Source organism: Rhodamnia argentea, chromosome 8, assembly GCF_020921035.1.
Source record: "Rhodamnia argentea isolate NSW1041297 chromosome 8, ASM2092103v1, whole genome shotgun sequence".
Classification (NCBI taxonomy): domain Eukaryota; kingdom Viridiplantae; phylum Streptophyta; class Magnoliopsida; order Myrtales; family Myrtaceae; genus Rhodamnia; species Rhodamnia argentea.
The window spans coordinates 3962185-3974269 of NC_063157.1; the positions used below are offsets into that span (position 1 = coordinate 3962185).

Genomic DNA, 12085 nt, shown 5'->3' on the forward strand with positions numbered 1-12085 from the left:
ATTCACATTAGTGTCGGTGATGCCACGTAGAACGATTGACTTTCGTCAGCGATTTCTGATCAAAATTGGCCCGAATAACTACATTGAAAAATCTTCAGAAAGTTTAGGATTAAATTTCCTTCAGCTTTTTCTTTGTTTCTTGCGATACTCTAGTACTCTACTGATCAACACCTTGATTTGGGAGATCTTCTCTTCCCATGTTATCCTAGATCCAGGAGTTTTAGTGAATAAGCAGTAAACCTCCAGCTTCAATGGTGTTCACAGCAGCTCTGGTGTCAAATTTGTGCTCTTTCAACGTGTATTTATTTTGAAAAGCTCTGGCATCTCGCACTTGCTAAAGAGCTCACTCTCACACGCGTCAAATCTGAGCTTGTTCAAAATGCTTTTATTGCCTCCATATTGCAATGGTTTTGGGGATGCTCAAACTAGGCACGTATCGCCGAAAGACAAAGTCGTAGCTACAGAGAGAGATCCCAGGAATGCTCATCGCTAATGGCGATGTGAGATTCGGGAATCGGTCGCCGCTCCCTTTGCTTTAGATGCAGTCATGAATATGTTCTTGAGAGAAGAGCGTGCGTTAACCCCTACTGAGCATACCTTGATTTCAGGAATTTGGCTTGGGCCTACTTTGTTGTGATGATTTTTGAAATTCGTTACGAATTCTCTCACATATCATTTTGGTATAGTGAGTAGAAAATTGCTTTCGAAAAATAAAAAATTGGTCGAATTGAAAATTTTAGAATTGAATTAATTGTATAAAATGTCTATTTCTGAGACAATTATCCCAACATTGACTATATAAAAGTCGTGAGCTCAACCACATTCGATTCGGAGATTTGGCTACCACGAATTGAATGGAAAGTCGCGTACTTTGTGGCTGGTGAAGTGCCGAGGATCGGAAACTTCAGGAGCAGCATTTGTTCTATTGTTATCCTGAATGAAAAGTCCTATGGTCTAAGAACTTCTGCTTATCTGAAAAAAGAACTTGTCATGTGAATATAATCAACTCCCATCTCCAGCAAAAAGATATCTCGAGTGTCAATATTTGTGTACGGCAAGTTAATTCAACGAGCTTTGGGAGATTCTGAAAATTGAGGCTGGCAAGAAATATGGTAACTGCACAAAACTGACCAGTTCCAACAGAAATATCACTGTTACCACATAGATTATGGGTGTCACGCGAACTACAAACAGTGGGTAGAAGACCCCTGACGAAAATTCGGGTTGTCGAGCCCACAGCGGAACAGAGTTGGTTACTTCCTCCATGCTGTGCCATTCTCAACAGCCGCCGGACAACTACATTCCCTAGGCAACTGTCGCCCTCAACTGGAGTCGTAAGCCTAGCCAGCCGTTCGCGGTTCTTTCATTGGGGCAGTCTTAGTGAACGAAAATTCATCGGTATCACTGGCTCTATCCCCGTGATCAGAGTCGTTCACATGTATAACTTGATCCTCAGGATCAACTTTCGTGACTAAATTCTTTGTATCGGATGTCGGCAACATTGTATCCCCGTCATTATCAGATAGATTGTTGTCGTCATAGTCGTACGAGCGAACTGAGTGCCCGGTCGTCTTGAAGCGGCGCAGCCTGTGGCTTGAAGATCGCACGGTCGACGAGCTTGGGCTTGGGCTCCGGCTCCGACCAAACATCCGAGTAGGGGATTTGCCACCCTGTGTGCCTTGCTTCTTTTTCACCGCCATGTGCCACTTCTTTAGAGCCTTCGATGTCTGCTCGTCAAAGATTGATTTCTTCATGCCCGAGCCCATCTGTGTTCATGCGCCAATTTTATTGCATTTAACATCAGACTCCGCATTAGATTCTCAATGTATGTACCAAATAGCAAGATTAAAAATGACAAACACATTCTGATGAAAAATTCTTTGTCAACGAAATGAAATATACCTGAGTTACGAGGGCGTATAAGGGAAGAGTGATGTAGCTGCAGAGACATAGGACTCCTATCCTGCACAGTCCCATTAAATATTTGATCAATCAATCCAAGGTAAACCAAAAGTTTTCCTTGAGATTATATAAAGCTTCAGGACTAAATGGTGAACCCATCTGCTAGGCACTTCCAGTGACAGCTTAATTCGAATGATGCCGGCTATCAATAAAGGATTAGCCGAATTGGGGAACTATATTACGTGGTCAAATACAAATACAAGAAGGATAGCAATTTCGGCGACCAATTTTACGAGGCAATCTTCCCTTCGATTCCCATAATCTATTGGCCTTTATAAGAGACGATGATTTCAAGGCTGTTTCAATATTCATTGTGTTGTTGACATAACTAATGTCCAAGCTGTAGCAATATCACAAAGAGAAGAAACAGCAGATCAACGGCTTACCCTAGAGCAACTTTCACGATTGCAAGCTTTACATTGTCATGGAAGCAAGTGTCCCAGCCGAAAGAGTACTACAAAGGAAGAAACTCTTAATTGAATTGAGACAACCAAAGATGATTTTGTCAGTGTAAAAGGAAGCTTATAAAGATCAGGTCATTACCCAAATCCACAGAAAATATGTGATCTGAAATGCATTCTGCACCAAAAACAAGAGCTTAGTGAAGGATCTCAACCAAATCAAGCTAACATAAAATTATATCTGCATGCTTATCCTTAAGAGTAACACCTATGAAGAAAAAGCTGCTCTCAACCAAATCAAGCTAACATAAAATTATATCTGCATGCTTATCCTTAGAGTAACACCTATGAAGAAAAAGCTGCAGATTACTTTTTTTGCTGTAAGAACTTGAAGCCCCCTCTCTCTAAATAGAATTGCAAAAAAAAACAAAAATAAGCATTTCAATTTACTAGACAATTTTTTTTCAAAAAGCCTTCGCCCTCCCATTTAACAGGGCATTTATAGAAGCAGCTTCCTTCCTTGACTTCTTAGCTCAAGATTCCTTGTTCCTTAGTGTAGTCTTGGTCCATAGTTTCAGACTCTTAACAAATAATATTATGCTGCCTTAACATGCTTCTTCCAATAAGAAAACTTTCAGCAACCAAGAGTTTACATTAGATTGCTCTGGAAAAGAATTTAGAGAACATTGCATCTGATCGATTAGTTTGGTTATTCCAAATATAATCCGACAAGTGAAAAGAGATAAGCATGAATACCTGAAACAAGGCGAAATGGATAAAATGAAGAACTAACTGAGGCCGACCAAACCAGAAGTATCTATCTGAGCCTTGTACCAGAGGAATTCCTTGAACAACCGCATGCCTTTCAGTGATTTCCAGAGCCATCTTTGTCAAAACCGCTTGAAGTTCCGTTCCGACAGCTAATATTATCTGCAGTTATTTATAAGGTCATGAGATGTAGCCTCCAAGCTGACTCGGATAGTATAAACCACAACAAAGATTTTATCTCTTACAATTACAGGGATCAATGAAGCCCAAAACAGTGCATGCCATCCTGAAATTCATATGTACATAATTTCGATCATATCACTCTCCAGTTTAGAAGAAGACGAAGAATATTTCTAAAAGCCTCTCACTGGATAGAAAGGACTCACCATTAACATTGAGAAGCAAAAATATTACAAAGGAAGCCCACAGCACAGGACTGGCAAGAAAAGAAAGAGCTAATGTAAGAACATGGCTTCTTCTTCTTCACAACTTCTATGAGAGTGGATTTCCAAAAACAGAATTACAAAGCCAAGCAGGCCATTACCTTACTCCAACCACGTACTTGAAGTCATCCTCTAGTGACCGCTTGATATATTTCTGGAAATTAAATTTACTCCCAGGGGCTATATGGACCTGTTTATGCATAGCATGGTCAAGTACTTATATATTAATAGTCACAAGGAATGTCCAATTGAGGCCAAAGACTCACAGCAATGAACCCATTTCGCAATGTCAAGTAGTCTGTCTTATGAACCGACCTGAAAAACTGTCGAAAGAAACATCCCTGCAACAGAAGATGTTGGAGAGATTTCAGACTCTACCAAACACACGAAATGTATGAAACCTGGAATAGAGAGTAGAATTCAATTTGTTTTGTCCTTCTCATTGCCTGCTGCAAGGGTTTGAGCTTTTTCAGCGTATTGATTTCTCTAGAAGCCTTGAGTTCCTTATTAATTCTCCCTTTTCTTTTTTGGCCAGAATTTAATTCTCTCTTTGCATGGCTCAGGAACGCCTCATTCATCCTCCAGAATTTAGTCTTTGGACCAACTTTGGAATGTGGGTATTCCATCCAAAAGTTGGGCCAAAAGCTAACTACACAGCACCATTCCTAAAAGCATGTCGCTTGGGTGGCAAATGGTGCATGCCTATGACTATTAAAGGTGGTCAATGTTAGTATTAACCTCTATCGAGTCATCCCATTCATATTATGAGCTGCACTGCAGACATGCTGACCCGCTGGGCATATCTCCCTATTTGACCACTAATACAATTGGAGCATTGAAAATGAAGCCAAAAACACTAGTTGCTCAGATCATACTAAATTCACTATGTTCCTATGAGCATTGAAAGTGGTTCGAACTAAGAAACCACTGTATATCATGTATTTGCATCTTCTCCTTGAGAAATTATGTATGTGGAATAAGATGTGTTACTCACAACGTAGAAGAAGAAAGGAATCCTTGTCCAAAAGCTGGAATGAACCTTAACGAACGATGTTTCATGAGTGAGTCTGAATCTGGAAGGATCTGCATCATGGAAGCAAATTAGATAGCTCTGATAGCAGCTCATTGCTCCTCAAGGAGTAATAAGTTCTGCTGGATCTTTCTCAGTCATGAATAGTGAGTACCGTACCAGTAGAGAACTCGTAGTCATGAGATGAAGTTTCTTGTTCCCATTGCTTCCAGCCACGGATCTATCCAATGTTTCAGCAACATTTGGCAATTTATTATCATCATACAAAGTAACTGCTAAAAAATTGACAGTGCAATTCCAGGTGATTTAAGTTGACAGCATCTACCAACCAAAAAAAAAGTTGACAGCATCAGAAGAAGAGAATACTAGTGGCTCTTTTCGCTAATAAGGCTGCAGGGTCAAGTTACTAAGTGAATTAAATGCCTCGAGAAAAAACCACTGGTTTGAAAAAATGAGGTCATTCAATTCATTGATGTCAACCAGTGATTTTGTGGTCCTAATGCAGCCAATTATATTTTTTCCTACAAGATAATGCACGTGACGAGCAGGATAATTCCAAGAAAAACATATATTATAATTTTCTCCTCACATGCCACTGCATTAGCAATATCAACGTAAGTTCACCCTGCACCACCGTTGCTTGAATATTGTATTGGGGGTTGAAGCCATCGGAGCAAATTGCCATCTAATGGTCCCAATTCAAATTTGATATAAATGACCACACGAACCAGAGAAGTAAGAAGTTCTGATCACATGAATCATAGCAGTCTAGGAGGCTTTTTGTTTGCATCGCTATGGAGAAGTCAATAAGATTACTCGAGTCACCGTGATAGAGGGGGAATCCATACCTTTAGTCTTCCAAGCAACATGGTAACAGCACTGTACAACACATGAAAGAAGGCGAGGAAGAATATGAGGATGTGCAATTGATGCAATCCATTGACAGATATTAGCGGGGTTCCCTGTTGAGCAGAATTAGACAGATTGTTAAGCTTAAGGAATCATAACTGCGACTTCTCAAGACTCTACTGAACTTCCTTGTCCGAAATATCGACGAAGACAATGAAGTGCCTAATTACAAAGAATTAGGACGAGGCATTATGGAAGTTGGGATGGCAAAGCAATAGCAATATAATTTTGTTTGCTTCAAATTTGTTTGGAGACTAAGGACTTGAAGAACTTCTACCAAATAGAAATCAACAGACATTTGAGCACAAGTGACAATCATCTTAGCATAAGTTACAAAACCCTGTCCTCCGCTTCGTTTGTAAAGTAGAAAATGCCATTTGATTGCAGATTTTGATCAACATAATAATCTTCACATGGATGAGTCAGGACATTCAAGGAATTATGAATACAGCTATACTTTCTTAGACAATCAGTTAGAAATGAACGAAATAGAAGACGTTTCATAGCGATTCTCTAGAAAACAAGGAGTTTTAGCTATCGAACCAAGACATGCCCCTCCCTCCTCCCACATCCAGGCTTGGCATGGCACTGGCTTTGTACCATTTTGTGAATAAAGAAGACGAATATAGAAATCAAGCAACTCAAGCTCTGCCCTTTTCCCTCATAAATTAGCTCAAAAAGCAATGCATGCACTTACCGATGAGCAATTAGAAGCATAGCTACCAGCCGCCAAAGATCTCCTTTCATACCATAAAAGTCTCCGCCGTCTCTCTTCAGTGGTCAAACTTTTCGCGCACGGCAACATTGTTTCGGCTACGCTTATTGGGATACATATCTTGGCAATGTAGCTCTGCCCAAACGTCAGAAGCAACGAAATGAAGCCTAGAATCATCAACTCTGCACTAATGACAGCAACGTTAGACATGAAACCAAGGAATCGCCAATACTCACATGATATTCTTATTCCAACAAGCATCATCAGGCTCGCATTCTGCACACTAATCAATTATTAAAATCATATTCTTACCACATTTGATCTTCTCCAGAGCCTCATATAAAGCCCTCTTATGCCTTTCAGTAAGCCACTGAAACACCAAAAACAAACGAATTATGCTTGAAGTGATTAGAGAGGGTATCCTTCAGTTGAACAGAGCATCATCTTAGTACTCGTTGAACTTCAGACAGTGTCAACTTCATCAACAAACACATGAAGCTCAAGAACGTGGACAGGCTACTGCAACAGAACTGCAAAATTTCACTCAAACTTCACATTCACAATCTCGAAGGCTATTATCTTTTTTCTGGCATTTCTGCTGGGTTCATTCAAGCCCAAGAAAATCAGAAATCTTGCTCCAGGAAACGCATGAATCAAGAAAAACCCATGTGGCACAAACAGTCGAAAACAAAACATCAAGAAACGTACCCAAAAGCAAAAGTAAAATAAACCCACATGCTCAAAATGGAAAAAAAGAAGAAAAGGTAATGGAAGCATCGAAGCACAGATGAAGCTCGTACCGTTCCAACTTTGTGAAGGACCTTCTCTAGCACAATGGAGATGAGAATAATAAGAGCACAAACACCAGCAACAGCCCATGTCGGAGTCTGATCAAGCTCTCTGCTTTGCGAACCACTGCTCTCCGTCGCCATTTCTCGTCCCTGTACCTCTCGAGCCAAAAACCCAGAAGGAGGGAGGGAGAGAGAGAGAGAGTAGATTTTTTCGAAAAAGAAAACCTTTTACCAGGTAATAAAGAAAGATGTAGGAGGATGCTTCCAAAGAAAGACCCTTTAATTATTCTTTACTCGTCGTATTCACCAATCACAAAAATGGGAGCTCTGGATTCAGAGGAAGGGACTGATCACGGCTTAATAGGCGGTCAAGACGAAGCAGGGGCTAGCACGGAACTTCCAAAAAACAAAAAAAACAAGGAAAAAAAGAGAGGGAAAAATGCTTTTCGAGCTTTGGTTATATCCCACTAAAATTTCTAACAAAGCAAAGTGAAAGCGACGAAGAACGACCTCGTTCGCGCTGTCGGTTTCTCGACACAGCGGTTTCAGGTTCTCTCGACGTCGACGTTGAATTTAAGTCCTCGTGATTTCGTGGTTTTCGTCCAAGACGAGTGTTTTTTATGTTGTCGTTTTTCCTTTTAATTCGGTCGATCTTTTCTGCTGGATCCCTTCAAATAAGGGGCAAACGAGGGAGAAGGGACCAATGCGCGGACTAATCGAAAACTATTACATTCCGGAATTAAAATAAAGATGCACTAACGCTCTCGGTAAGATGATTAGTTAGGATTTTGTGGAGACTCCAACGAGATTTTCACGACACATTTATCTCAAACTACTTTTTCATCTAACAAAAAAAAAAGAATAGGTAAAATCGGTAATTCGGGCCCAAACATATCCTCCTTTGCGCATGCATTCATGTCCACGCACGTGGATTTTCCACGTCGGATCTGTTGTTCTCCATGTCAGATCTATCTCGCAGTCATATGCGGATTCCAACATAATATTCGATGGAATACTAATGAAGGTAGACTTGGGTTCGGGTGCAAATTCGAGTTCTTTTAATCGAGACACAAAAATTAGTTACGAGCCAATGGCCCCTAGAGAATAATTAATTTGTATTATGTTTATCGTTGATTTTCGCTTTGGGATTTTTAACGGTGTTAACTCACAATTAAAAATAATAAAAGCATAGATCGGGGAACCTTTATCGATAAAACAAAATTAAAAAAAAAATTGCGAACGTTCCACATGGTAAAAAGATCCAAGATCCAATCTGAGGTTTGAGCATTCCTAAAATGTGAATGGCAACTCATTTTTAATTCTGTCATTTATGCCATTTTCCCCATAATAATATCGTGGCATCTGTGACTGATAAGTCAACGCGTGATCAGGTTGGGGGCTGGACGAACGGACCGTTCCCACAACCGTCCACACGACCGTCAATCGTGCAGGCGCACGTCAGAACCGGAGGAGAATCTCCTGGATTGCGGAACACAATAAATTAATAAAATATCGTACTCTTTTGCTCCCGCAATTTTGCGTTTTTTTTTTCATATTTATTTTTTTTACGATCAAGTTCCTGTAATTTCGATTTATTTAATCAAGTTGCTCTGTCCCCCAAATATATATATATATATATATATATATATATATTTCCCCAAGTTGCTATGTCAACGAGTTTTCTATTCGGCTAATGTATAATTCAGTCAAGTTACGAAAACCGATTCAGTCGTTAAATTTTCAATTTTGTTAATTTACTCCTAGACCTCTATGGGAAATTCCAATATCTGTCTCCCAATTTGTTGTCACCGGTAATCGTTGACGTAACGGTGTAATTATAGACGACCGCACGTCCTACATGGCACACCACTTCGTCGGTTGTTTTCGGCAAAAATTGATCCGGATAATGATTATGTTAGAAGTTTGCGGTAATGTTTAGGATCAAACTGGCAAAATTAAAAAGGTTCGGACCGAATCGAGCACCCGCACAATAAACTTACTACCTTAACAATCTCCTTAAAATTAAATTTAAGCAACAATTACATTTTGTTACATTAGAAAAAATGGTCACCACTTCCATGTCATTATCAAATGTTATAGTGCTATTTTTTTTTTCTTTTTTGCGATCAATTATAGAGGTTTGGGGAAGCTGAAAGTGCCTTTCTTTTCAATTTTTAAATGCAATAATTAGTCAATTATGTGGGCGTTAAGTGGGAAATACAAAACTAATGATCATCGTGTTGAACGGTGACGATGGGGGGTGGTATTATTTATTTATCTTTCACGTCCACATTGACACAGCCTCTCCAGCACAATCAACTTTCTCCCCTTGATGGAGAAGTTAAACCTAATCTACGATATCCGGGGCTTAAATTCAAAGTACGAACAGCTTTCGGAATTTTAAATGAATCCCGGCACTCCTTCGACATGGTGGCGGTTAAAATCTAATACTTAAATTTACGTATGACGTTAACAGCGAGCGAGCTTGCTTGTTTTTTCTTGCCATCTTTGGGGTTCCAATCTTGTTAGGAGCACTTTTAGGCGTAAAACCCCTCCGAACGCGTCGCCCCAACGCGGGGAAAAGTGCTCTCTCGAGATCGTTGGACGGAACGGGAGAACTCGTCTGCGTCGGGATGTCCGCGGATCGCGAACAAAAGAAGAAAGAAAATTAAGTGGCTTCGTACGTTTCGTTTGAACAAACGAACATTCACGCGTCGATGATGTCTGCACTGCCCCTTTCGGTCCATTTCACATTGCCGGGGTAGGGTAGTGCCTAAATCAAAAGTTGAAATGGTTGATCCGGTGAACATGGTAGGGTCCGCCAACGTCCACATCGAAAGGGACGTGCATGAAACGACGCCGTGGGATACTTCTTTTTCACGATGGACGCGAGGATCCCTCTCATGATTATGCATGATTCAAATTTCAAACCACTCGACTAAGAATTCCTTCTTTTATTTTATTGTTTTTTTTTTTTTCCGTTTTACAAATAAGACAGTTCCTTATTGTTTAGTCCCTCCTCTCGTCCATTCCTTTACAACCCTAGCCATGTTGGACGTATGAATCCGATAAAGGCCTGTCGGCCCATTGGGCCCATCCACGAGCCCGGCAAGTCTTGGACTCGCTAGGGTTTGGGCATGTTCCGTCCTCCTCGGACATTCCCGACTTTAATGCTTGCAGATGCATTTCCATGCCAGCTTGGACGAGGTCTTATCGAATATGAAATTTAGGCAAAAGCTAGAGCGATTACGACCGGCTTTCTTCAATTACCCTTGTTCTTAACAGAGTCTACCTTCCACAAGCAAATTTGGCGGCGATAAACACATCGGCAATGGTGATCTTGGCCTCTGCAACTCCGCTTTGGAATATGACATTAGCCGACGTCATAAGATACTTTGAGACACATCCTGACCGTTTCGTAAATTACCTTCGCGCCCATCCTCCGGCGGTAATCTAGTGAATTTCTACCACCATATGCGAAGTACCAAGTTGGGCACAACCATACGGAGCCCCTGGTTAACTTATTAATGAACAACTTGCAGCAGGATGATATCGTCGACGACTTTGAGGTCGAAAGAAAATCAACCTGGATTATCATTATAGTCGTTGACTGACTGCATAGGTGGTTGGACATTAATTTTCTGACAGTCCGACATGGTCGAGCTCATAAGGCTGTAAGTCTAGACCAGAGGCTTAACTATTTCTTGTCGCATCCTCTTTTTATATTAACGAAGTTCACATATCCCAGACAAAAAAAAGTGAGAGAGCATGTCATGTTGACTCTTTGAGTGCTGACCGTTTGGTCCGAGCACAGACAAATGAAGTGATGATGCCATCATTTGGTTGGTTCTTGGTCCATTTTAATTCCTGGCTAAGCATTTCCAGCGTCACATTATCTGCTGAAGCATGTCGTTGCCAACAAAACTCTGGGACCATTTGCTCAATTTCAACCCAATTTAGCCTTTCTGCTCTCGAACAAGGATCACTGGTAGGGCGGTTCACTTGTACAGAAAAGGCCAGGTCGAACCAATTATCAGAAGCGGGAACCCGAGGTCTCCGGCTCGACACCAGTACCAAGTATCAGCAAGTTTAGGTGGGGGAGAGAAAAAGAAAGAGATGGGCTTCTGGTCATTGTTTGAAGTGGCTTTGATGCCGGTTCTGCAAGTCCTCATCATTTGTGTCGTGGGAGCTTTCATGGTGACCGGTCGCTGCAATCTTCTCCCTGCAGACACTAGGAAGGCCCTGAACAAGGTAAAAGCCTGGAAAAAACCAAGTATAAAGCTGGCATGGATGGTGTCTGTTTAGGCAGTTGGTGTTGGGATTTGCGTAACATGTATAGGCAAATAAAACATATAAAATACGCAGCGAAAATAAATAAAAACCTATACACGTATCTCCAGAGGTGTAGTTCGTGCGTTTCAATCGAAAAACATGTGCAACAAGGGGATTTAACGGATTACCTCTTGAAGCGTGCTTGAAACGAAATAGGTTTAGATGTTCTTTGATCCGGCCCCACAAGTGTCGGGTCTCTAGTCAGACACACCACCAATCACAATGATGAATGGAAGAACGAGCGCGTAGAATCACCACTTGAATTGTGCTAGCAATGTCGTGGATACATTACTCCGCAATCTCAAAATATTTTGGTCACGAAAGGGAGAGAGTTTTTGAGAGGCTCTTCAATAGTTCCTTTTACGAACACATTTTCGCAGCTCTCAAAATGCTCATACGCTTTCTCAAATGCACGCCAAGTGAAAACCGTTTTCACTCGTTTCCCTTTTTCCTTTTTGCGGACAAGTCTCCTTTTTTTTTTTAATTGAAAACATGTGCCGCACGATCAGCATCGTGAGAAGCACCCACGATCCGATCGTGGGCGCATTGCACAGCGACGGCAATTGACGTTGCCGTTCGTTGTGCATGGGCACACGATGAGCAACATTTGCTCATCGTTTGCCACGCACATGGTCAGCATTTGCTAACCATGTGCATGCACATAATAAATTTTTTTTAAATAATAACCATTATTATTATAATAAAAACAAAAAGGCTATACAATTATAAATGTG

The 12085-nt window shown here is 40.9% G+C and overlaps 1 protein-coding gene across 2 annotated transcripts; it reads right to left on the reverse strand.

Moving 5' to 3' along the window:
• Positions 1–1098: 1098 nt before the first annotated feature.
• On the reverse strand, positions 1099–7247 carry LOC115744727 (MLO-like protein 10). Of its 2 annotated transcripts, XM_048284121.1 has the most exons (16): positions 7029–7247; positions 6541–6598; positions 6211–6410; positions 5453–5566; positions 4764–4824; positions 4569–4657; positions 3841–3915; positions 3676–3764; positions 3518–3567; positions 3377–3417; positions 3120–3293; positions 2506–2541; positions 2349–2416; positions 1903–1963; positions 1322–1766; positions 1099–1277 (listed from the first exon to the last, which is right to left on the reverse strand). In XM_048284121.1, exons 1-15 carry the CDS (start codon positions 7158–7160, stop codon positions 1341–1343), a joined length of 1674 nt encoding a protein of 557 aa, XP_048140078.1. In that variant the 5' UTR covers positions 7161–7247; the 3' UTR covers positions 1099–1277; positions 1322–1340. The 2 variants fall into 2 exon arrangements, with proteins under 2 accessions (XP_048140078.1, XP_030535901.1); XM_030680041.2 differs by having other exon boundaries at positions 1099–1766.
• Between the last annotated feature and the right edge of the window lie 4838 nt (positions 7248–12085).